Source organism: Myotis lucifugus, unplaced genomic scaffold (genome assembly GCF_000147115.1).
Source record: "Myotis lucifugus unplaced genomic scaffold, Myoluc2.0 scaffold_0, whole genome shotgun sequence".
Lineage (NCBI taxonomy): Eukaryota > Metazoa > Chordata > Mammalia > Chiroptera > Vespertilionidae > Myotis > Myotis lucifugus.
Genome location: NW_005871048.1, coordinates 2,863,338 through 2,891,072, shown reverse-complemented (window position 1 = coordinate 2,891,072; position 27,735 = coordinate 2,863,338). Strand labels below are relative to the sequence as shown.

Sequence of the window (27,735 nt, the reverse complement as noted above, 5' to 3'; positions counted from 1 at the left end):
GCAGGGGCCATCTTGGAGGCGGGGACGCGCGGTGCGACTCCTCTGTGCCTCCTCCTGGTCTCCTGCGAACCGTAGTCTCACTCCCTGAGCTCCCTGTCCCCCACTTTCCGGCTGCCACGCAGACACTCCTCGGGCCCCCAGGTGAGCGTCAGCCTGGGAACAAAGCGGGTGCATGCGGGCGGCGGCAGCCCCGGGGGAGGGCGCCGGCGGGCGTTGCTGTCCCTGCCCCTGCGAGGTGGGCGGGCTGCTGGCCCCCTGGGAGGCGGGGGTCTTCCCGGAGCCCCGCGGCCTTTCCTCCCCGGCGCGGGCTGTGGAGCCCGCCGGGTGCAGTCCGGGCGCCGGTGCGCATCGCCGCGAGCTGCGGTGCTGCCGTGGGTGCGTCTCGGGGGTCTCGTTCCGGCGCTTCGCCCTCGTCCAGGTGCCGAGGCCGGCGCCCCTGGCCTTGGGGCTCCACCTTCCTGCGCTCGGGCGCCTGGGGAGACACCGGCGGGCACCCGCTGACCTTAGCCCAGCCCTGCGGGGCCTGGAGACGTGGCAGAGCCTGTGGGGAGGCCGCTGCCTCCGATTAGCAGGATTTCGGCCGCTCCCGCCTTGGCTGGGTCAACACACCGGACCGGCAGTGGGAAGGAAGTAGCTTATTTTCCCGTAGGTTCCCGGGTCAGCGCCTTACGCTCCAGGGGGCTTTTGTACTCTGCTCTTTTTTAGTTCCCGGGACTCCTGCAGGCAACGTTGCAGGGGAGCCGGTATCCCAAATTGGCAGAGTTTATATCCAAGAGAGTTTTTGTCATTCAAAGTAGTCTTCAGAGACGCCATGTACACTTCTGTGAAATGGCACATTTGGGCATTCCAGGCTTCCTAATGTCAGCCACTGTTTAGTTCAGTGAACATTGATGGAAGTTTATTTGGGGATCAGAGCTGAGAGTGCAAAGACGGAAAACCCAGACCCTGCTCAGGCGCTCAACTCGTTGGTAATAGAGATCAGCTTTTGCACCTGTAATACATCAACAGTAATTGCTTTTACGGTTATCAAAGCTCCATTATTCCATTGATTTTTTTTTTTGTATCCTTATAAGTAGCCATCCACTTTAACGTTGATACATAAATATTCCTTTTTGTGCCCAGGCTTGAGCACTAAAACCTTTAACCACTCTGACACTTCACTGTTATTTTTTTAAAAACATATTTTATTGATTTTTTACAGAGAGGAAGGGAGAGGGATAGAGAGTTAGAAACATCGATGAGAGAGAAACATCGATCAGCTGCCTCCTGCACACTCCCTACTGGGGATGTGCCTGCAACCAAGGTACATGCCCTTGACTGGAATCGAACCTGCGACCCTTAAGTCTGCAGGCTGATGCTCTATCCACTGAGCAAAATCGGTTAGGGCTTCACTGTTATTTTACCACGATAGCTTTTCTTTAGTAGTAGAAGGTATTACATTTATGTATACAAAATTTACCCAATATTCTCATTAAGCCGATTCTCAAAGAGTAAAGCTTTTTAAAGGCTGAAATAAATGGACTAATTATTCCATACTACGGATTGCATTCATTCGGCAAGTTCTTTTGCCAACACATTTGTTAATGTTGGGGATGACTTCCACTAGCCATTGTAAGGATTCAGTAGTGTCTGTAGTAGGACATGAATGACTAATAGAAAAATGGGAAGATGAAGAAGAGATAGCTTTGGGAAGAGATCATGCATATTTGCCTTCCACTCCTCAGTCCAAATTCAGATGGACATCTACCCCATTCCTTCCATGGAAATAGCTCTCACTACATCATCTCCAGTTTAACAAATCCATTGAAGTTTTAGATGCCATCCTCTTTGTTTCTGCAGATTTTAATACTGTTGCCTGTTTCTACCTTGGAACACACTGGCTGTTGGACACCACAGTCTTCCTGGTTTTCTTCCTATCTTTCTGGTCATCTCTTGTTCTTCTCTGTACACTTGTCTTCTGCCTGGCTCTTCTTCAATGACTGGTTGGATCGTATTCTCTTTTCACTTGGTATTCTCTTAGTCATCTCAGAACATGACTTTGGAGACTGGGTAAAATAAAGGAACCCACGCTGGCGGTTTCTAAGCTACAAACCAAGTCATTGTCTTTCCTTGGGTGTTTCGAGGGACTTAAATTCAGCATGCCCAATATAAACACTACACAACCCTAACCCCGGAAAGATATCAAGCAAATACCTCTTCCATTGTTCCCTACGTGAATGATACCCATCTCTGTCCAGTTGTGCAAGTCAAGTGTCTCACCAGTCATTGACCCATATCCAGTCTATCACCACCTAAACATTCCTTAAATCCACTCTTCTCTAGCTCCACTATCACCACTTCAGTATAGGCCAAAGTTTTTCAACCTTGGCATTGCTATTTGGGGCCAAGTAATTTTTTCTTGCGGGGGCTGCCCTGTGTGTGGTAGGATTTTTAGCAGTACCCCAGCCTTTATCTACCAGATTCCAGTAGTACCTTTCTAGTTCTGACAGCCAAAGTGTCAGAGGCACCTTCTTCCCCACCTCCCTAGGTGTCTAGGGTGTTATTACTTCCTACTTGAACTACTTCTGTATCCTTCTTAATGGTCTCTCTGCATTTACTCTGACTGTCCTGTGGCCCAGTTTGCATACTGTCATCAAAAGAATCTTCTCAGCACAAATATGAATTGTCAAACGCTGGAATCAGTCTAAATGTTTTTCAGGAGATAAATGGATAAAACTAGTACATCTATAAAATGGAGCACTATTCAGCAGTAAAAAAAGAACTATTGATACACCCAGCCACTTGATGGGCTTCAAGGGCATTATGCTGAGTGAAAAAAAGCCAATCTCTAAAGGTTATATGCTGCATGCGATTCTATTGATGTAACATTCACAAAATGAGAAAACGTTAGAGAAAAATTTTTGCCAGGACTTATGGTTGGTGGAAGCATGTGACAGGATGTGACCAAGGGGTTTCCCAGGGGTGTCAGGATAGTTCTGTATCCTGATTGTGATGGTGGTTATGAGGCAACTTCATATAACTATACTCACACACGCGCACAAATATAAAAACAGGTGAAATCCAAATAAGGTCTATGGTTTGATTACTAGTATTGTACCAACGCTAATTTCGTAGGTTTTATCATTGTACTAGATCAGTCGTGGGCAAACTACGGCCCGTTTGAAATGAATAAAACTAAAAAAAAAAAAAAAGACCGTACCCTCTTATGTAATGATGTTTACTTTGAATTTATATTAGTTCACACAAACACTCCATCCATGCTTTTGTTCCGGCCCTCCGGTCCAGTTTAAGAACCCATTGTGGCCCTCGAGTCAAAAAGTTTGCCCACCCCTGTACTAGATTATATAAGACTAGAGGTCCAGTGCACGAAATTCGTGCACTCGGGGCAGGGGTCTCTCAGCCCGGCCTGTGCCCTCTCGCAGTCGAGGATCCCTAGGGGGATGTTGGACATCCTTAGTGCTGCCGCGGAGGTGGGAGAGGCTCCCGCCACTGCCACTGTGCTTGCTAGTTGTGAGCCCAGATCAGGGCTTCTGGCTGAGTGGCACTCCCCTTGTGGGAGCTCACTGACTACCAGGGGGAAGCTCCTGTGTTAAGCTTCTGCCCCCTGGTGGTCAGTGTGCGTCATAGCGTTCGGTCATTCCGCCATTTGGTTGATTTGCATATTAGCCTTTTATTATATAGGATGCTATTATGGGAGGAGCTGGGTTAAGGGTACTCATGAGCTCTGTTCTATTTTTGCATCTTCTTGTGAATTTAAAATTTCTTCAGAATGTTAAAACAAAAGACAACAATGTCACATCCAGCTTAAATGCCCTATAGTGATTTTCTGTCCTTAAAAAAAATTCCTGCCCAGCTGGTGTGGCTCAGCGAGGAGATCACAGTTTGATTCCCAGTCAGGACACATGCCGGGATTGCGGGCTCAATCCCCAGTAGGGAGGATGCAGGACACAGCTGATCAATGGATGTTCCTCTCTCATCGATGTTTTTATCTATCCCTCTCCCTCTAAAAATCAATTAAAAAAAACATTTTTAACAAAATGAAACACTTACTAATTAATTCTTTAAAATATTAAGAAAAACAACCCAATTCCTTAACCTGGCTTATAAGGCTCAACACGGCCTGAGCCTTATAATAGGCCTGAGCCTATGTCTCCAGTCCTCATTCTTTTCTGTTTTGTGCCACATGGGATTTCTTAATGTGTCTTGTTTCCTCTACCTTGTCAGGGCCTTTATACTTCCTATACATTCACTTTTTTTGTCTTAATTAAATTCTGCACATTCTTCAGAACCTTGGGGGACCCTTTCCTGACCTTCAGGTCAAAATCATTCCTGTCATACAAAACTGTCTCACACCCAGAGCACATACCTCAGGCTACAATTCTTTGTACATTGGTATTACTCGTTGATTATCTCCTGGACTGTCAGTATCCTGTTTTTGCATCCATTGTTTTTCCAGAGGCGCCAGTATAGTGCTTTGCAAGTAGTCAACCTTCACTGAAGGATAAATGAGTAAAAACATAAAAAACAAATTTGGTGTATTTAGAAGTTTTGAATTTATGCTGGAGACAGGCTTGAAATTTTGTAATTTATAAAGGAATTTTTCCATATTTTGTCATCATTATCATCTGTTAGGATTCTGGTATCTAGTGGCATTTTTGCTATAGTTAACTTTTCTAAAACTCTGACATATCATTTAGCCATTAATGTGAGGAAAACCGAGAATTGAGCATATTTTATTATTATTTTTTAGTGTTAACGGGAGGAGCCCACATACAATGCTTTATTGGGAGAGGAGAAGAAGTGTTTCAAAAATACTGATTTTTATTTTAAATGTAATAGTGACTGGAACCCAGATATAAATCTAAAATGCATCGCCCTAGCTGGTTTGACTCAGTGGATAGAGCAGGGGTGGGCAAACTTTTTGACTCGAGGGCCACAATGGGTTCCGGAGGGCCGGAACAAAAGCATGGATGGAGTGTTTGTGTGAACTAATATAAATTCAAAGTAAACATCATTACATAAAAGGGTACGGTCTTTTTTTTTTTAGTGTTACTCATTTCAAATGGGCCGGGCCGCGGGCCGTAGTTTGCCCACGGCTGGGATAGAGTGTCAGCCTGCAGACTGAAGGGTCCCGGGTTCGATGTCGGCCAAGGGCACATGCCTGGGTTGCCAGCTCTATCCCCAGTGTGGGGTGTGCAGGAGGCAGCTGATCAATGATTCTCTCCCATCATTGATGTTTCTCTCTCCGTTTCCCTCTCCCTCTCTGAAATCAATAAAAAATATATTTAAAATAAATAAAATAAAATGCATGCGTGTGACAGAAAGTAAATTAGTAATTTACTGTTTGAAATTATTGGATGAGTAATTATAGTTAACATAAAATCATAATGATTAATCATATAGTTAACATTAAATTATTTCCCAGTAATAAGTATGTCACAGATTGCCTATTTAACATTATTCCAGACTGGTTTTTTTTTTAGGAATTTTGACAGACCCTTCATCTGGAAATAAGTGGCATTGTAAACATAAAGACATCTGTCTCTTAATGATTATTCTTTTGTTTTTGGTATATTTCTTTATTATTTTTTATTATCTTTGTTGTTGAAAGTATTACAGATAAATCAACAAACAACACGTGCTGGCAAGGATGTGGAGAACAGGGAACCCTAGTACACTGTTGGTGGGAATGCAGACTAGTACAACTAGGGGAAAACAGTGTGGAGTTTCCTCAAAAAATTAGAAATGGAATTGCTGTTTGACCCAGTGATCCCACTTTTAGGAATATATCCTAAGAAGCCTGAAACACCCATCCGAAAGATTATTCTTTAAAATTATTCTCTGACTATACAACCTTTAAAAATATGCTTTGACTACTGTGTAATACTTATTACATTTTTATAATTTTACAGTATATCATAATTGAAGAAAAATGATGGAAGAGAGTGGAATAGAGACAACACCACCTGGAACTCCTCCACCAAATTCTGCAGCAGGACTGGCTGCTGCTGCTGCTGCTGCTGCTGCTGCTACTGCTGCTTCTGCTGCGATGTGTTCCACCCCCGTTCCTTTAGGTACATGGAGTTGTCTAGCATATAGTGTTTTTTTGTTTGTTTTTTGTTTTTTTGGTTTTTTTTGGTATAGCAAAGATGGAGTTTTATTCAAGAATAAGTACAGACTCCCACGTGGGGAGAGGGCAAGAGTTCCACAGAATGGACTCCCACATAGGGAGGGGAAAAGGGTCCCCGCATATAGTGTGTTTTAAGGATAGTGAAGAGACTTCTCTTTTCTGTGTCAATTTAAAAAATGCATATATTAAAACTTATTTTAATAAGTTTTTTTGGGAGTTGGAAGTCATATTTGTTGTATATTTTAAAGTATACATTTTTTAAATCATGGGATGTGGTCTGTTATATTTAAACATTTTGCAAGAAGAAAGTCATGAAAACTAAGTGAAAGTGTTTCCAATTTTGTCTTTTTTTTCTTCTTCCCCTTTTCCTAGCTGCAACCAGTTCTTTTTCTTCTCCAAATGTATCTTCTGTGCAGTCCCTGCCACCACACGCATCCTCTACCCCTCAGCCATCCCTTCCTCCTGTGAGGCCTTCAGCATCATTGCCTTTTGTGCCTCCTTCACCAGTTCCTTCTGCTCCACCACTTGTTACTACTATACCACCTCCTGTGTCTCCACCAACTGCTGCTGCCTTTAGTAATCCTCCTTTATCCCCCTTCCCAACTTCAACTTCTGCCCCAAGTACTCTTCCATCTGCGCCCCCTCTGGGTCCTCCTACATCAGGATTTTCTGTCGGATCAGCGTATGACATTACAAGGGGACATGCAGGAAGAGCTCCCCAGACACCCCTGATGCCATCATTTTCTGCACCTCCAGTAACGGGTAATTCTCTCTTACTCATACTTTGAAATAAGTGGTTATAGCTAATGTTTTGTTTTTCAAATAATGTTTTGTTTTTCAAATAATAATATATAATTTGCATACCATATAATTCTCACATTTAAAGGGTGTAATTCATTAGTTAATGTATTTACAGAATTATGCAACTGTGACCACAATGTTAGAACCTTTTAATCACTCCAAAAAGAAACTGCGTAACTATTCGAAGTCACTCCCTACTTCCTCCCAAATCCTCAGAGCCCTGGGCAACCACTAATCTACTTTCTGTCTCTGAATTTGCCTATTTTGGACATTTTATGTAAATGGAATCTTATTATATGCAGCCTTTTGTAACTGGCTTTTTCACTTGGCATATTTTCAAGGTTCATCCATGTAGCATATGTCAATACTTCATTCCTTTTTATGGCTGGGTAATATGCCATTGAATGGATATGCCATATTTTGTTTATTTAATTCATTGGTGGTTGTTTCTACTTTTTTGGCTATTATGAATACCTCTTCTATGAACATTTGTGTACAGGTTTTTGTGTGGACATATTTTCATTTATCTTGGATATGTACGTAGGCATGGAATTGCTGACTTTAAAAATCACCAGACTGTTTTCCAAAGCAACTCTCTTACCAGCCATGTATAAGGGTTCCAGTTTCTCTGCATTAATGTTTTAAACTCATTTCTTGGACTTTCAGAGTTTCCTCTTCTCATGTTTTTGCTATTTAAATTATTAAAATAAAGCTGATGTAACTTAGTATATGATTTTTATGTGTTGTAAAACTTAGTAGTACATCATTAGTATATGGACTGTCAGACAAAATTCCAAAATTTTGCCCTAATATTTTGTGCACTTATTGAGAAACATCAAGGTGAAATTTGAGAATTTTTTAAAACTTTACTTAAAAAATTATCAGGACTGAATAGTCCAGGGAGTAGTTTTATTTAGCCTGGTAAAAATTTAAAACCAAATAAAAGCTTCTGTGGGCTGTAAATTGGTGGTATTGGGTCATTTCCTTTTCTAGGTCAGCTATACCTTCTATTGGCCTCTCTGGAATGGTTGTTAGAAACCAATATTAAAACTTCATCCTTGTTATTTTCTGCCTATCATTTCTTATTTTTGGAAAGGAAACAACTTTGCTGTAATTTTTATTATCCAACTTTGCATATCAACCTTTACAAATAAATTTTTTTGTAGAGTAAAAGTATTATACCCATGTTTATGTGTATGTGAATTTTCTTTTTGAGTTTAAGTAGGGTATAGAGCAGTGATGGTGAACCTATGACACGCATATCAGAGGTGACACACGAACTCATTTTTTTGGTTGATTTTTCTTTGTTAAATGGCATTTAAATATATAAAATAAATATCAAAAGTATAAATCTTTGTTTTGCTGTGGTTGCAAATATCAAAAAATTTCTGTATGTGACATGGCACCAGAGTTAAGTTAGGGTTTTTCAAAATGCTGACACGCTGAGCTCAAAAGGTTCGCCATCACTGGAATAGAGAGTATGTGTACTAATTGTTATATGCTTTTATGTGATGGGCTTGGGTGCTTACACCAGTGATTATTATGCACTAAACAGATTAGAACTATAGCTGACCACATCCAAGTGCTAAATAGAGTAAATGTGAAGTACTTTTTTTTTCTTGTTAAACCTCACCTGAGGATATTTTTTCCATTGCTTTTCATAGAGAGTGGAAGGGAGGGAGGGGAAGAAAGTGAGAGAGAGAAACATGGATGTGAGAGACACACATCAGCTGGTTGCCTTCCCATATGCCCCTAACCGAGAGTGGTGAGTGAACCTGAAACCCAGGTATGTGCCTTTGACCAGGAATCCAACCTGTGACCCTTCTGTGCACGGGCTGGCACTCTAACCACTGAGCAACACTGTCCAGAGCGTGAAGTACTTTTTGCTTGTTATTTTATTTGTACATTTTCAGGACAATTGGTGTAAGCCTATGAAAAAAAATTTATTTTTTGGAATTTTGTTTCATTTGTATTTTATAAAATAGTTTTAGGTGATTCTTTGAGTTCATAACTCAATCCCTTGACCGGAATCGAACCTGGGACCTTTCAGTCCGCAGGCCGACGCTCTATCCACTGAGCCAAACCGGTTAGGGCTGAAGTACTTTTTGCTTATTTTATTTGTACATTTCTCGGACAATTGGTGTAAGCATATGAAAAAAAGAAATTTATTTTTTGGAATTTTGTTTCATATGTATTTTATAAAATAGTTTTAGGTGATTCTTTGAGTTCCTAACTCAATCTTGAAATGCCTGGGTATACAGATACATTATTTAAGCTGTTTTAAATTGCTCATCTCATATATTGTATCTTCTTTTTATAGGAAATCGTTTATGGAATAAATTACATATATTAAACATTTTTGCCATTAACTAGGTATTTTGCCAGCCCCCATTACTCAGCAAGCCAGTTTGACACCTCTGGCCCCGGGAACTGAAACCACGTCAGCCATTACTTTTCCAGAGGAACAAGAAGATCCTAGAATTGTTAGAGATCAGGATGAAGCATCTGCGAGTGGACTCTGGGGTTTTATCAAGGTGAGCTTATTTACTTTAAAAACCGTGCTTAACTTTTATGAAACTAATAGGCATTCATTAGAGAGAATTTTGAAAATACAAAATGGTGTAAGGGGAAAAATGATTTTTATTCTCTTTACCAGTTTTCTATAGTTTCAGTCTTTTGTTTGTGCATATCTATGTGGATGTTAATCGCTTTTTAAATAAAAATCAAATTGGGGTAGTGCATGTGGAGATGTCTTTTGTTTGTCTTTACCTACGGTATATCAGGAATATCTTCCTAGCCAGAGCATATCTTCAGAAATTTTTTCTTTCTGGCTGCTTTGCCCTATATGCCATTGCATGTATTTCCCATATTTTATTTTGCTAATGTGATTTGGCATTTTCTAATTGTAATTCTCATCAATAAAACTATGATGAGTGCTCTTATATGCAGATCTTTGTGTTCATCTGTTTCATCAGGATTAATTCCCAATGTATGTGCAAGTGAACACTTTAAAAATTACTGATACAGGGGTAAGAGATCAACCAAAGAACTTGTATGCATGCATATAAGCATAACCAATGGACACAAGACACTGAGGGGTAGGGGAGGCCGGGGGAAGGTCAAGGAGGGGGAAAAAAGAGACATATGTACCACTCTTTGTAATATTTTAAGCAATAAAACAAAATTTTTTAAAAAAATTACTGATACATAATGCTGTCCAAGAAGGTTATTCCAAAATAGACTGTTAAAGCATTTTTCACTTTGCTAGCAGTGATTAATTATCTTGAAGTACAATATTTTCTAATTTGAAAGGCAAAAAAATACCTTGTTTTAATTTGCATTTCTTTGTACTGAATTTGAACTTTTTTTCAGATTTATTTGCAATTTAGTTTTCTTTTGTGAAATCTCTATGTTCTTTGCTCGGTTTTGAATTCATAAGATCTGATATTGTAGTAAGAATATGCTTTTTGTCACAAAAGTTTCTAAATTTTCAGGAGTCATTTCTATCAGTCTTCTTTCTTTTCAATTTTTTTCATGATAAAAATGACTTTTTCCACTATTAATATATGATAAATGTTTTTCTTTGGTTTCTTAATTATTTTTTTATACTTGCCAATTTAATGTAGCTATACCTACTTTATTATATGAGGTAGAAGTCAATTTTAATTTTCTTTCAACCACTTAATCGACTATTCCAACATAATATCTCAGAGATTTGATATGTCACCTCAGTTACTGAATTGTTGGTTAGTATCAGCTTCTGGGCTCTGCATTCTTTTCCACTGCTCTGCCTGTCCTTGCAATAGTTCTACACTGTTTTAGTTTTTGTAACTATTAATATTCATTGAAAGCCTACTCTGTGCTGAGGTGGGGACGGCGGAGTGTTCGTTGACGAGTAAGCGAGGTCAGTTTCAGGTCTCTGCATCCATAAAGATACATCAGTATTTGGTTGTATAAGTTTGCTGATTTCTCTGTTCTTTAAAAATTTTCTTTACTATTTTTTCCATTTTTGTTGGTGAAATTTGGAATCGCTCCATGAGTACCCCCCACAATCCCCCACCAATATTCTGCTGGTGGCTTGGCTGCAGTTTAGTTGTATAGTAAACACTTTTAGGTATTAGTATGTGGTTGACTGACTTACTGCATTTTTCATGTTTGATGAAGATGGCGTTTTTCTAAGCTGTTTTTTTTCATATCTCTCTCTGCTTTTTAAAGGCTTTCTTTATATAAGGACTATCTCTTTTCTTGTGAAAAGCATGTCATTATGTCAGTTATCAGTTGAATACCCAGTTTTGCTCTCCAGGTTTTATGAAAAACTTCTGATGTTCAGCATAAGGTTGGTTGACAGTCTTAAATGTCAGTGTTAACGAACTCATTGTTTTTTCTGAATCACCTCAGCTTAATGGTAGGTTGGATGAGGTGGAATCATGGTTGTTAGCCAGATGCCATCTTGAGTCATTGCTCTCAAGAATCTTTTACCATGGGAGAAGTGTAGCACAGGAGAGAGGTACTCAGACCTGGCTCCTTATTTCTAATATGTGGTTTTAAGAATCAGATGGGTGCAAAGCCTATCGAGGGATCACTTTGTAAGTTATATAAAGATCTGTTCACTATGCTGTAGACCTGAAACTAATGTAATATTGAATGTTAATTCTAATTGGAAAAAAACACACAATACAGAGGCCTGGCTTAAAAGTGAAAATTTGGGTATGAACAAAATAAGAAACAGGAATTAGGACAAAGAAGAAACTCTGGTAAAACATAGCAGAATATTTTATATTAAGGTAACAGGTAGCTGCTTTGGGGAATAGATAAGAATGTTTTCACTATTTTTATTTTTTTATTAGGGAACAAAGTATGGGTCTATGGAGACATCTGATTACAGTCTTTATTTGGGACCTTGATGGACAAGTTTTGCCTAGTCTTTTAGATAAATAAGTGAAATAACACATACATAGAAATTAGGTAAATATATATGCATGCATACATATGTAGATACAATATATATACGTCCCAGACCAGTGCTACTAAAAATGTGGTCTGCAGTTTGTTGTGGGTCTATGATAGATAAGAAGAGAAATTGAGAGTAAGCATTTTGAAATTTAATAGCAATTTAACATTGTTATAAACTTGTTTTTCTTATATTTTACAAAAGTACAGTTCTGTGATGCATTGGAAACCTAAAAAATAATTAATTTCATTATCGGGTGATCATCGTTTTCTTTGCTTAGAATGGGTATTTATATGTTAATTTGTTTTATGCAGGGTGTAGCTGGGAATCCTATGGTGAAATCTGTGCTTGATAAAACAAAACATTCTGTAGAAAGCATGATTACAACGCTGGACCCTGGCATGGCTCCATATATCAGTATGTACCTAAGATAGACTAGCATCTGCCATGTATTTTAAAAGTATGTGCTAATATTAGCCATTAATTAGAAATCCACAGGTCTTACATTTGGTAGAAATCCTCTTAATAGTCTTATATTGATTGTCAAATCTTAGTCTTGGTTTTCTTAATCACCATTAAATGCATTTTGAAAAATCCTCAGAATAAACTTTGGAGGAGTAAAAACTATGAATTACTAGTATGCATACTTACTGAATTTAAGTGTAAATGTGGCTAGTCACTTGCTTTATATGACTTTTACTTTATTCACTGTTGATATTTGAAGTGATGCTTTGTTTATATTTGGTTTTGACATTTCTGCAGTTATCTATTTTAAATAAGTATATTTAACTCAGTAATAAAGCTAATCTATTAATAATACTGTAAATTACTGTAATTACTTGTTGTGAAAGCTGTTTTATCCATTTTTGAATCTTCATTACCAAGAATCCTCCAGACAGTTGACATAGACATGCAGTCTGCCCTTTAATTTTTAATGTACATATCCAGTATGTGAAAAAATATAATCGTTTAGCAATATCAGTGACCAATTATTAGTAATTCTGTTTAAGGTAATTTACAAGCCAAAGCTGTGTACCAGGTATCTGAATATAGGTTTTTAATGGCAATAAAAAGTCAATAGTTTTAATGAGTCTTGACTAAGTTGGTAGTTTACTATGTAGTAAATGTCAAAGGAGAAGATCTAACAATGATAAGTACCATTTGTTAAATGCTTGCTCTGCCAGGCACTGATTGTACCAAGAGCTCTGCAATGTAGGTATTATTTTCCTCAAGTTTTAGATGAGGAACCGGGTTCAGAGAGATTTAAGTTATCCTAGGTCATACAGCTTGGTGGAACTAGATTAAACCCATATTCAATTTTTGACAACTAACCACTTTGCTTCCCTTGAATCAGGAATTAAATCAGCTTAATTATTTTTGGAGTTTATACCTGCTAAAGGACTTAGAAATCAGGCCCTATCATGCATATTGATTTTATGTATTCATAATAATCAAGTTTGACAATGAACATACCATGATAATCTCCACAAGCTCCTATTTTGAATGAGAGAAAGTATTTTTGGAGCTCTTGCTCTTTTATTAGACTGTGAAAGCCATTATTTTATATATTCTTAGAGCAAGCCCTGTGAGGTGATAGGTACTTTTCTATAAAACAAATTCAGTGACTTCCACAAAATAATGACGCTAGAAAATGATAGTTGGGACTATAATCCAAGACCATTTCTCAAGCCAGTAGTCTACATGACATCAAGAAAAAGTAAAAAAAAAACCAAAAAACCCAAGGGTGGAGGAAGAGATACAAAGTGAAGTTTATATTATCAGATAACGTAACATATAATCTTAATCAGCTTTAAAAAGTAATACTGAGTGTGGAAAAGCAGACACTGTCTTGACAGCAAAAGCAAGACCATTCTTATCTAATAAAACAAAGTGAAACGATATTTTTACTCAGATATTCTAGAAATCATTTGACTTAAAAGTTTTAAATGCATCATAAAGGCACAAGAGCTATTAGAAATGCTCTAATATATTTTAACACAGTTTAACTTTCTACAGTCTTTTAATTAGTTCTTCCTTTGCTATGAAAGGCCACGCTAAGTGAAAGCTTAGTGGAGTAGTACTCAGCTAGAGTCAAGAGAAGTCTCATATGGAAGAAAAAAACAAGAAAAAAGTATGTTTCCTCTTCTCTCCTATTAAAAAAAAAGGGGGGGATCCATAATAAAAAACTCAGATACTTAGAAAATATTTTCAACTGTTCCAGAAGATATTTATTAGGAAAACCATAGCATCGTTTCTGGGGCAAAATATTTTACAATACAGATGGCTTTCTTGAGAAATCTCTCTTACCAGAGATAGCCTAATGCCAAGTAGCAAAGTATGCTGTGCTTAGAACCAGGCCTTTGAATTCAGTGTATCACGAAATGTTAGATCAAGATCTTAAAAGTAATTAGGCACATTTGATTAAATTACTCTAAATAGTACACAGGTTTTTAAAATAATTGCAATATTAAAATTCATATTGCTTTTAGCCTTTTTAAATTTCAGGTTTTATAAAAGTTGGCATTTCATTTTTTTAAATATATACTTGCATTATTGGTATTAGGTCAGTAATAGATGTATAATTTATAAACATTTATTTGTGGTATATGTTTTTTTTCAGTGATGGGGATGTATAATAAAACTTCATCTCCCATATTTTAAACTATTTTCTAGATAAAAAGCATATTTCATGGTAGTCCTTGTTTAGTGCAGAACTTCTGTGCAAGTCTTTGACAGGTTACATCAGTATAGTCATTTTCTGTAAATAGTGTCCCAAATATGTGACTTGTATTTCACAAGTCAGATATTTAATTCCTATGATTGCTGAAGGATTGGCAACTGTGGCATCCATGTGGTGTTAGAATTTTGTGTATAATAGATATGTCTCTAGTAATTAACAGTAGAAAAACCATTTTGATTTACAGCCTTTAAAATGCAATAAATGTGTCTATCTAAAATTTAATCAGAAAATGAAACTTGGCTAAATTAGTAGAGCAGTATAATAGAAAATCTGTTTTCATAGTGGCCCTAACATCATTTCTCAAATAGATATCTATGGAACAGGAGCTATTATTAGATGCTAAAAAAGTGTTCCATGAACAGATTAAGCATGGAAGTACTGGGTTATAGTCATGATTTTTAATTGTTGGATTTCTCAGAATCTTTATGCTAATGTACCTTATAAATTTCCAAGAAAGAAATATGGTGTGCAGCATCTCCCTAGCTGTTTGACTATATCACGCTGTCATCAGGGAGAGCTAATATGTTCTGGAACAATAGTTCATAGAATACAGAACAGTGTGGTGCCGTATTTGTGGCAGATATGATAATCAGAACCATTAGAAGGTATGTGCCATCTTCTGCTTGCAAATAGATTCCCTTAGATAATGCATTAGTTCTCATTTTTAAAACTAAGGAAAATTTGGTAGTTCTGGGCTAAGCTTTTGTTGGAATAAAATGCCTATCTTGCATTGTTCTGTGAGCTTAGTAATAATTATGCAAATGAAATGTCAACTTATGGTAGTAATTATGAGAATTTGATTATTTTAATTTGGAATGAAATTTTCTGCTGTTGTTTGTAGAATCTGGAGGTGAACTGGATATTGTAGTGACCTCAAATAAAGAAGTAAAAGTTGCTGCTGTCCGAGATGCCTTCCAGGAGGTCTTTGGCTTAGCTGTGGTTATGGGGGAAGCTGTTCAGTCCAATATTGCCCCACAACCAGTGGGCTATGCAGCTGGATTAAAAGTAAGTAATAGAAGGAAGACCTTCTGGGTATAGAAACTGGCAGTAATCTCTTCATAATTCTGGTAATAATCCTGTGGTCTGTATGGAGCTAAGCGGTTTTTACATAATGAAATGATCAGCTTGGTTTTAATTGGACAACTCTGTAGTGTTATGAAGATATAGTGGACTTTTAAAGAAACCTAAGGTGGGTTTTTAATTGGGGGAGTGAGTAAACATGCAGAGAGCACAAAAAGAAAATGAGTCCTAAAAGAGATATTCTTAACCCAGTTTTAACATTCAAATCAATTACTAAAGAGATAATAACCCTCAAATCCCATAAGCTTTTTATTACTATCACTATTAATAATACTTTACACTTCTGAGTATGTATTTCTTCAGGGTTAGGAGCCTCTAATTACAGCATTTTTGCCAACCAATTAATAAATAACTTTGTTTTATGTCTGCTATGTTTAAATACACCTTAATGTATATATTTTATTCATTAACATTAAACTCTTATAGTTAACAGCACTAAATTCATGACTCTTAGTATAAGTCCTTAGAGTACAGGGTAAGCTCTAGGGTCTTTGGGTATCTTACTTTAGTACTGAGATAATTCAATGTGGCCTCTATACCACCTAATTTTTGATCCCCTATACTTTTAGAAAATAAAGGTAAAATTCCATTCTCAGGATATTGGTAGGGAATGATATTAAAATTTCTATAATTGTGACTCCAAAAGATGCCACATTTAATTAATGTGGTCAGAGGATAAGAGAGGTGAATATAACCCCCTCTTCATTTTCTCTTCTGGATTCCGTAAACAAACAAAAAAAGAATTAGACTTGTCTACCTAGCTCATTTCTATATCTCTAATAGGTGCTAATTAATTTCAGTGAAATATTTTATGACCCTTACGAAGTATAAAGTCCATTGCTATAGGATACTAACAAATGAACAGTTTCTGTTCCCTGGAAGCCTAAAACCTAGGAATATTTTGTTATAGTGCATAGCTGAGATATCACCTTCAAAGAGTTAGGGGTGAGTCTCTAAACATACCCCTAATCCATTAATAGTTTTTACTGAATTAACATTTATTTCAACTTTATAATTAAAATTCAGCCATAATTACCTCTTGGGAGGAGTGAATTAGGTAAATTTATAATATCCAGTATAAAGAACTAAGTTTATCTTATTCATTACATTTTTTTCCCAAAAATTATTTAGATTCTGAACATTAGCGATACAGGCCTTCAGAAGCTCTTTTGTTCAGCTTTTCCTCTAGTTAAGTTCTTACTACAGGCCTATTAGATTAGACACTGTGCTATATACTAGAGATGTAAGAGTTAAGAGTAAGCAAAAATACACAGTCTTGATTTAATTGTAAATATCTTCTTTCATCCTTCATCTTTATAAGTTAATATCTTTACTCATTCTCATCTAGTTTTCACTTTCTGTTCTTTATTTCAGTTATCTCTGAAATAAATTCAGTTGTCTCTAGAAGTATCTTAGCTTTCTCAGTTTTCACTTGAATAGGAATTGATCCCTTAATCTCATTCACTATTAAGCTCTGCTGTCTAAAATAAAAATAGGTATTTAACTATGGCTAATTTTATTTAGAAATAACTTTTCATCTTGCTTTTTGAACACATTACTCATGATCACTGTTTATGAAGTGATTCAGATAAAAATAGTAAACAGCAACCTTGTTTTCATTAGTCCAGTTTTTAGTTTTCTGTAAAAAGATTATTTAATTCATGATCTTGATTTATCTGCATAGTGTTTGTAGCCCCTCAGTTTTGTTTCATTAATGGTGATAATATTCCTGAATAAAACTTAAAACTGTCACCTTAAAGTTATATTTAAAGAGAATCAGAAGAATAAACATTTACTATTGATATGATTTCCTACTTAGAAAATTTGAGAGAATCAACTAAAAATCTGGGATAAAAAATTTTTATTCAGTAGGAGGGCTCCTTGCCAGGTTAACATTAAAAAACACAGTTTTCTTAAATTAGTAATAACCATTTAGAACATAGAATATATAATTCATTTTACAGTAGCAACCAAAACAATAACGCAAATTGGAATAATTTGGAAGGCATACTCCAAACCGAGTACTGAGAGGAACACGATTGTACTTTTTCATCTTTTGTCTTCTGCATTGTGTGAATGAGTAGATGTGTGTTTGTATAAATGTATGCATGTATTGCTTGTATAATCATAAATTAGTATATTTAGTAATGAATAATTTGAAATGGTTTCTAACCTACCCTGTTATTCAGGGTGCCCAGGAACGGATAGATACCTTGCGTCGAACTGGAGTGATCCATGAGAAACAGATTGCTGTGTCAGTAGAAAACTTTATTGCAGAATTGCTTCCTGACAAGTAAGAGGCTTGTTTTTTTTTTTTTTTCTTGTAATGAGAACTCTTAAGATCTTTCTTAGTAGCTTTCAAATATACAATACCGTATTATTCATTGTAGTCACCACGTTGTACATTATATTCTCATGACTTATTTTATAACTTGAAGTTTCTACCTTTTGATCCCCTTCACCCAGCCTCTGGCAAGCACCAATCTGCTCGTTGTATGTCGTGTTCTGTGTTTTAAATTTGTTTTTAGATTCCATATATGTCAAATCATACAATATTTGTCTTTCTCTTAGTTCCCTGAGCATAGTGCTCTCAATGTCCATGCGCCTTGTCATAAATGGCAAGATGTCCTTTTTTATGGCTGAATTATATTCCAGTGTCTGTGTACACATTTTCTTTATCCATTCATCCTTCAGTGGACACTTACATTGCTTCCATACCTGGGCTCTTTTAAATAATATCGCAGTGAACATAGGGGTACATATATCTTTTAGTGTTTTATAAATATTCTGAAATAGATTGCTGGATCATATGATATTATTTTTCATTTTTTGGGACACCTCCATACTGTTTTCCATAGTGGCTGTACCAATTTACATTCCTACCAACAGTTTGTAAGTGTTCCACCTTTTTGATAATAGCCATTTCAACAGGTGTGAGGTGATATTACATATGGGTTGGGTTTGCATTTTCTGGATGATTAGTGATGATAGGGCATCTTGTGGTTTTGATTCTGGTTAATTAAAATGCTGGTGGTGGTACAGTTGACTTCACTTAAGTCAACTTACAAGTATCTTTTAAATGGAAAAAGTTTTCATTGTGAAGGATTTATCAGGAATGAGGAAAGGATTTGTTATTCCCTCTGAGCTTATTTTTTAATTTACTAATAAGTTTTCCAGTTGGCTATATAGAAAAAATTTTCCATATTTTTTCAAGTGACATATTAAAAATATTATGCATGACAAACTATTTGAACTTGATCAGTAGAGATTGCCATTTTTCTTTCTCCCTGATGCAGGGAGTGAGGTGAAGTTGAAAGATTAGTAGGAAGAAGAGGGGGAGGAGAACTGAAAGTTTCCTCAGCCAACAGCACTAATAGTGAAAGAAATAGAAGAGGTTTGGTGGGTATGATAGGTATTGTAGTTTTAGATTTATTGAGTTGAAAGGGATATCTGGGTGGACATGTTTAGGAGCATGATAGTATTTTAGAGAACAAAGACGACCTTGGAGTTCTTCTAACGTGTATTCACTAGCACCACAGTGAATACACAAGAACTTTCCATGATAAGTAATTTTCAATTATTTTATTATTATTCCTCCTCTTGGAATTAAGCCAACGGGAATATTATATATTGTTTTTATGGATTGTTTTCTTGAAAATTGATAATATTTTATCAAAATGATATTACTTATACCTTTTATTTAGCACATAACTTGAAACTCATATTCTGTTGCAGATGGTTTGATATTGGCTGTTTGATAGTTGAAGATCCTGTCCATGCCATTCATCTAGAAACATTTACACAAGCTACACCAGTGCCTTTGGAATTCGTACAACAGGTTAGTTTTTTCCATTTTCATTATGCTCCAGGGAAGCTTTCAATATTGTTTCAAAATAAAATTGTGGGCAGATTTTTTGTTGGAAATAGCCTCCTAGCTTTTTTTCCTTCTATGTTTTAGTACCTCCTTACTTTTGTTTTCCAACTGTCTTTAAAAAGGTAATATAGTTAATCACTATTTTCCTCACCCTAAGATGAAAAGAGACTGAAGGGTCCCAGGTTCGATTCCGGTCAAGGGCATGTACCTTGGTTGCGGGCACATCCCCAGGAGGGGGTGTGCAGGAGGCAGCTGATCGATGTTTCTCTCTCATTGATGTTTCTAGCTCTCTATCCCTCTCCCTTCCTCTCTGTAAAAAATCAATAAAAATATTAAAAAAAAAAAAAAAAGGTAATATAGTTAATCACTATTTTCCTCACCCTAAGATGAAAAGAGATTTACCTCTTCTGGTTTTATGTTCACCTTTCCTTTATTTTCCCTAATACCTTTGTCTTGATCTTCCTCTTTGGTGGTAAGTAGGAACCTTATTGTAAGGCATATGTCTTTACCTATTCACATTGTTTCTATACTGAGGCATAAATGTGTAATGATTTTGATTTTCTATATTTTTGTTATTTTTTTTCTTGAACAAAATGGAATATAAGTGCTTATTTACATTGGAATCTTTGTACTCTTAAATGGCATTTTTGTTGACTTTTTTTTTATGACATTTGTACTCATGCACATTGTCATCTCAAAACTTTATTGGATTCTCTCCCAAGAAAATACATGTGTGTACTCACATATAAATTGGGCAGATGTGTGCATAGAATCCCTGGAAGCAACTTGTGGCTGTCTTAATAGGTTTACAGCTTAGATGGAGACTAAGAATTGATGCTTGGAATTTTGAAGTTATTGAACCTTTTATTTAAACCATAATTTATTTTCAGAAGTACAAGAAACCATTTTTGTAGATGTTAACATTAAACTCTAATATGAAGGTGATTACAAGATTGTAAGCAAATATTATGCATATTGTTATACCAATAAATTAGAAAAATTGGACAGAATGGTCGATCTAGTAATTAGGTTGAACCATATGGAATTGCTGTCTAAAAAAGTCAAATATTGGCAGTTTCATATGATTCAACCTTAATCACCTCAATGAAGCTTTCCAAAGTCATCTCATTAACCTAAAACATCTTTATAGCTCTTCACACTTAGGAAATTACAAGAGTTTTGGGAGCTCTGCCAAAAATTGGGATGAAGACTAACTGTATTTCTTATTAGAGTCTACCACTGTGGTCTTGAAACACAGATCCCTTATAGTGAAACAGTCATAAAAGATACAGGCACATTAAGCTCCCATTCAGTTATTAATAATGTCTAGTCTTTCATATATGAAAATGTCTCCCAGGGTGGGGCCACTCAGGTTTGCAGGTTCCTATTTGATCTGTTCAGGTTCCCAAAGCAAAGGCGATGTCAGCAATATAGGGCTTCACCCTTTCAGGCACCTGGTACAAGCATGACTCATAGATAGTGCAGGTGAAAGACTCCTTGGTTTACAAATGGCAGTTCCAAGGTGAATGGACAACACCTATTCAGCTCTCCCTGTTCCTTTTTTTATCTGTCTTAAGAGTTTAATTCTGTGCTTCCTTACTGTTGGAGTTTGAATGATGTAATGATGTGGTCAGACCACCACAATGTTTTCTGATGCATATAAAAGTAATGTTTACTGTAGTCTAATAAGTGCAATAATATCAGTATGTCTATAAAAAACAGTGCACATACCTTAATTTAAAAGTGCTCACCATTATCTGAGCCTGTTGGAAAAATGGTGCTGATAGGCTTGCTTGATGCAGGATTGCCACAGACCTTAAATTTGTAAAAAACAATATCTGTAAAGCAGGAAGTGAAGTGAAATAAAACAAGGCATGCATGTATAATGAAGCTAAGAGACAGTATCATCTCTTGCATTGAGCCTTTTGAGTTGTTAATGTAATATTCGATTTCCCTCATTACATAAACCATTTATTCATTCTCTTACCCATAGCAACTATTTTTCCTTCTCTCCATTTATACCCAAACTTTTCTACCTTTGGAAAGGACATTAGGTTTGGCCACTGTGCTGGTCCAGAGAGCAGGCAGCAATCCGAGTCTAGAAAGTGTATTTCCCTCAGCCCATATGGGCATCCTTTTAACAGGCTAGGTTCCCATTGCCCTCCTGCCTGACCATAGGGCCAGGCCACCGCCTGTAAATCAGTAAAAACTGAGACATAGGGGATTTTACCACTGTTCAGTTTTTCCATCACTGTTAGGAAAACAGCATACACTTCAGCCCACCCTGCTGATTTGTTTTCACTTTAAGTCAGAGTGGTGGCCTTCCAAATGGGATGTTGTTCATTCACCTTGGAACTGCCATTTGTAAACCAAGGAGTCTTTCACCTGAGAGCTGTTCAGAGGGCACTGTCCATGCAGCAGTTGGTTCCAGCAGCTCCTCAGGTGTCTCCAGAATTGGTCCCACAAGCAAAGAGACTCCCTGCTTGCATCTCCTCCTTGCATTCCCTCGGCAGCATGATCCTGTGTAAACCACTTCCATAACATCGTATGGAAATAGAACTATGAAAGCTCATTGTTCCGGTCACTGCCATCCCATTAGGGCATTTCTTCAGCAGCATCAGTGTATGTCCTTCAGTCATAAGTGTAGCTTCAATTAAGAATGTCTAATAACAAGGTAGCAAATGCCCCGCAATTGGAAATTCTCTGATCCAAAGTCCAAGTAGTCATTGCTGGGAGGCACTCACAGGTTTTTGCCATAAGCCCCTTGGGTTATGGCAAAGAGATTTTTGCCCCTACCATCACTCCAGCTTCTATCCTATACTGTGTGGGCTGAGGCAGTTGTCCTCATTCCCATATAGCATGTCTAATTAACTGCTTGAAGGGCAGATGTACATGCCTCTGTTTTACAATACTAGGTAGACGAAACATTCCCCAGTGAAATGCAGTGTCCATCCCCAAAGTAGTCAGGTAAAGGAAACAACGATTTCATGTAAAGCCCATTCAAATATACCAATTCTACTACAAACTGGCATGGTAATTCCGTCAACTCTTATGCTTCTAACTGTAGTCTCTGTTAGGACTTTATCAACAGGGTTTGGTTTTATAATACTAGGTAAGGAAAGTGTTCTCTAGCAGACATAATATCTGTTCCCATAAGGCATCCAGGTAGAGGGACACAACTTATTTACATATACCTGCTTAAACATTGAGCTTTCATAATTCTATCAACCTTTGCATTTATATTATTTCAATCTAATTATAGCACTCGTCAGGGGAGTCTTGGAAACCTTTTCACGCCATGACTATTTTATTCACTATTGTGACAGAAGGCTCTGTAATAATGATAAATATTAGAAACTTTGTCATTATAAGGGTGCCTCAGGGGTCAGCAAAAAAAGTAGCCTGCAGCCAAATCTGGCATGCCTGCCTGTTTTTGTAAAATTTTATTGGAACACACTCCTGCCCATTTATTTACATGTTGTTTATGGCTGCTTTCGTACTTCAGTAGAACTGACTAGTTACAGTAGAAACCATCCTGCCCACAAAGCTTAGACTGCTTACTCTCTGGCCCTTTTCAGAAAAAGTTTGCTGACCCCTGTGCCAAATGTCTGACCATTGCAGAAGGATCATTTTTATTTTATTTTAGGAAAACATATTGGAAAAAAACAGATATAATGCTCAAAGAACAAAGCATCAAAACTGTATAAACTAATATCAAAACTTAGGACATATTGCCAAGTAAAAATAAGCTGCATCTAGTATGATCCATATGTTTACATATGCACACATGTATACTTTAACATTATATATATTAATAGAAAACAAAACGCAACAAGCTGTTATGTGGTTAACTCTGAAGAGTGATACTGAAAGAGTGTCATTTGCTTTTTACTTTGCCTTTTTTCTATTGTCATTGTTTATTTTTTATTTTTTTGTCATGAGCTTCAAAACTAAGATACCAAAGCATGTGCCTTCCTTTTATTCCTGCTATTCAGCTCTCCCTGTTCCTTTTTTATCTGTCCTAAGAGTTTAATTCTGTGCTTCCTCACTGTTGGAGTTTGAATGATGTAATGATGCTATCCTGGACTGCATATTATTTTATAGGTATTAACTTATTCACATGAAAATAAAGTTTCTGGGGGTACTCTACAAGTTAATCGAACTATCCTTTTCTGAATGGATTAAAGCCTAATGTGCATGCAATTTCCTTCTTTCTGGTAGGAATGTCATAACTGTAAAGAGATACAATATTTCTATTTTAGTACTAATTTTGTTATGAACCTGAAGTGACACCGAATGTAGAAGTAGAGCTTAGGCCCTCTGACACTGAGCTGTTAGATATAGTCATTAGACTTAAGACCTTGATTATATTTTAAACAAATTAGCTGTGTGCAATATCGTGTTGATTCTTTCATAGCTTTGGAACTTCATACAGTTGGCAGCATTAGCTGTTTCTCAGGGTCTGTCATCAGTATTAAGAGCAACCTGAGAGACTTTGAAATGTCACAGCTATTTCCAGTGATTTTTTAAATGTATTATAAATAATATAAATTTCATTTTTCTATAGGCTCAAAGTCTAACTCCCCAGGACTACAACCTGAGGTGGTCAGGCCTTTTGGTGACAGTGGGCGAAGTCCTGGAAAAGAGTTTAGCAAATGTCAGCCGGACTGATTGGCACCTGGCTTTCACTGGCATGTCACGTCGACAGATGATCTACAGTGCAGCCAAAGCAATAGCGGGCATGTATAAACAGCGCCTGCCCCCCAGGACCGTGTGAGAGACCTACCTAGATCCTGAGACATACCCACCTGGAGCTTGGTGGTGAAGAAGACATTTACTTTCTGAAATTGGATAGCGTCAGTGATCCAGCAGTTTTGGTAATTTTCCTATAGGCTGCAGTTTTTCTTTCCCTTTAAAAAGCCATGGTGTCATGTCAGCAAATGAAAGGAAACAGATCCTTTTTATGATCATTTAATTACCTGTACTATAGTTCTCAAATATATAAGTATTTTTATAGGACAATTTGATACCAGATTTAGAGTACAAATTCATGTGTTAAGAAATGTAACTTGATATGTACTTGATTATTTTGTTTTTCATAACATAGTTAATGACATACTCATTGAATATTCTTTAAAAGCATTGTTTCTTTTAATTCAAGATTAATCTCTGTCATTCTTTGAAGGTTTTTTTGTGTGTGCACATGATCTCAGGTCTGATACTGAGTGTCTGCTCAACAATTTACCCTAAAACACCTACCTGTAGAGAGATGGTGCACATTTTGTTTGCATAGTTTTAACATGGGCCAAAACAACAGAATGGATCATTTTCTCTTTGGTTATCATGTACACACATAGTGTGAATAATTCTATATTTTTCTTTTTAAATAACTTCTGGCATCTTACAGATTTATACTCTGATCATTAGGGTAATACATTTTACTTTTTGATTGTTATGTGACAACTAAATGGCAAATGATTCAAGTATTTTTTAAATCAGAAGCATTTGAGTTATTTTCTTAATACTGCTATTCAGTATTTCCTAGTAAATTCTGACAACAGCCATTATTTCTGATTCCATTCATATTTTTCCATTGTAATGGAGAAATTTTGGGAGGGAATTACTTTGTTGTTAATGGGATTGTATGCTTCTTATTTAATTAAGGTTACTTCTAAGTTTGCCTTAAACACTACTTTTCCAACTTGCTGCATTCTGCCTTTACTTTTAATGGAACTTTTCAAAGAAACTTTTATATGCAATCTGGTTTATTTAGTCCATTATGTTGGTATTTAGTGAAAGTTTCTTTTTCTCCCAAATATATTTACCATTTTTGTGTTTTATATAAATCAAAATTAAATAGTTTGTCTTACACTTTTAAACTTTATATATGCAAGTTTAAATAACACTTGAGATAGTTTCTTATATAAATGTAATTTATTTACTCTTCTATGCAGTTTTTAGAGATAAAAGAATTAGCACAATCTTATAAAGGGTGTTAAAGCTCTTATCCTGCACTGTCATTACACATAAGGTTTGCTTTGTATTTTTGCAGTTTTTTACCTGGGGCTGAATGAATAAGTATTCAGTGAAATTCAAGCTGTCATTCAATGTAATGAGAGAAAAGAGATGAAACCAGCTGTGGCATAATAGGGACAGAATACTTTTTTCCTCTTTGTTTTCTCCATCTTTCATGAATAAGAGAAGCCTTTCTTTACCATTTGTATTTGTCCTTTATTTTCAAAAGCTCCCTTTTCTAATAGTATTTTATCATGGCATGGCCTGATGACTAATTATGATTATGGATGAAGGAAAGTATTCCTAATTAAAATACTTTTGCTACTTCCCTCCTATTACTGGGAAATTTTACAGATCCTAAAAGTAACTCATTTATCTCTCTCACACCACAGCAGCGTTAGCAAGGCAGACTGCTGGTCTTGGTGTTTTGGTGCTCACCATCGATTTAAGACCATGGTCCTTTTACCCATCATCCAACTTCCCTCTGTTCTTTTCTCTTTCTGCTCATCTCCTTACAACTCCCACACTAGCATTTCTTAGAGTTGGACTGGGAGCTGTTGGCTTTTTTCCTCCCTCAAGCTGCTTAGGAAAGAAAACTTGTCTTCCACACAGTCCTTTACTGCTATTATTTTGGTCGAGTTTGTGATTTATTTATTTTCCCTGAAGTGCTCCAGTAACTACTTACTGAATTTTATAAGCTTATACATGTCTTCGTTTTAATTAGTGTGAAAGAACAGGTAAAAATGCAGGAAGAGTAATTTAACATCAACCTCAGTTGTCAGAGGTACTCAGATTATTCAATTCAAGATCTTCCTGTTACTAAGTTTGTCCAGCAACCCTGGACCTAGAACTGTGCCACAGACTTATGGAGTTGGAAAGCTTTAGGCAATACTAGTGGTTTTCTCTTCTGATCTCTTATCATTATTACTTCCCTACTCTTTGTTCCTCTTTCTCTCAAGGAGTAATGAAGAAATTAAGATGAATGAATATATACAAAATGGTAGTAGATAAGAGTACAGATGAACATGTATTATGTACATCTATTAAAAATTATGCAAATTAGTGACATACTCAGGGTCAGCTAAATTACTTTAATATGTTGTTGGATTTATTTTATTCCTTGGCTAGAAAAAATTCTTAACAGGAATTTATGTTCTGTGAAGCCAAACTTTCTATGTTCTAGAACAGCGGTTCTCAACCTTCCTAATGCCACAACCCTTTAATACAGTTCCTCATGTTGTGACCCCTAACCATAAGATTATTTTCGTTGCTACTTCATAACTGTAATTTTGCTACTGTTATGAATCGTAATGTAAATATCTGATATACTATATGTGTTTTCCGATGGTCGCGACCCACAGGTTGAAAACCGCTGTTCTAGAAGATGTTGAGTTATGTGTAAATTATTAAGAAACTTAGATTTTTACTCCCAGAATATGGTTTTTAAGGTACTATGCAGGATGATGTATTGGGTAATATCAATTTTGTAAGTATGTAAATATGACAAATAAATAATACCTCTACTTACTTCCCAGAAGTGTACAGTGATTTTTTAAAATGCTTATGCATATTAATATTAGAAGGGCCCATATTCCCTTTTTTGTCTAAACTGGCAACTGGCTACCAAGAATTCCTATAGAAGAGCAACTTCAAGCACCATCTTTCAACATTCAGATAGATCAGAGTTGCTAACTTTACGTTCCTAAAACTCAGAATATTTAGGGGAGAAGATGCACTGGAGATAGAGTTAATAGGCCTGTGTTCATGAAGAGACCTGCATTTAATTTATCCTTGACCTTCATAGGTGTCATCTTTAAAGGAAAAAAAAAGTTTTAGTTGTTACTGTATTCGTCATTTGGAGCCTAGTAATCCCAGGAGGAGAGATTATTGTTTTGATTTGGCACAGGAAGGGGTATTGTAAAAGACACTGAAATATTGATTTGGGGGTTTTGTTTGTTTGCCAACAAAACAATATTGCTGTCAATAGACTAGAAAAACACCAGTTGAAGGCCCAGGAAAGGCCCTTTTATATTTACATCTTTTTTCAGTATTAACTAGAGAAGAAAAAAGTTTTGGAAAGACAAAATTGGCAAGGCCATATGAAGGAGGTCTTTTAAATTATCAAGAATTTAAAGCAGTAAGAA

The 27,735-nt window shown here is 36.5% G+C and overlaps 1 protein-coding gene across 2 annotated transcripts; it reads left to right on the top strand.

Moving 5' to 3' along the window:
• Nucleotides 1–27,125, top strand: PRRC1 (proline rich coiled-coil 1). Of its 2 annotated transcripts, none has more exons than XM_006081071.3 (9): nt 1–141; nt 5,913–6,074; nt 6,503–6,892; nt 9,305–9,465; nt 12,197–12,299; nt 15,464–15,627; nt 17,892–17,995; nt 19,438–19,540; nt 24,144–27,125. In XM_006081071.3, exons 2-9 carry the CDS (start codon nt 5,933–5,935, stop codon nt 24,351–24,353), a joined length of 1,377 nt encoding a protein of 458 aa, XP_006081133.1. In that variant the 5' UTR covers nt 1–141; nt 5,913–5,932; the 3' UTR covers nt 24,354–27,125. The 2 variants fall into 2 exon arrangements, with proteins under 2 accessions (XP_006081133.1, XP_023619794.1); XM_023764026.1 differs by having other exon boundaries at nt 13–139; nt 5,910–6,074.
• Nucleotides 27,126–27,735: the final 610 nt, after the last annotated feature.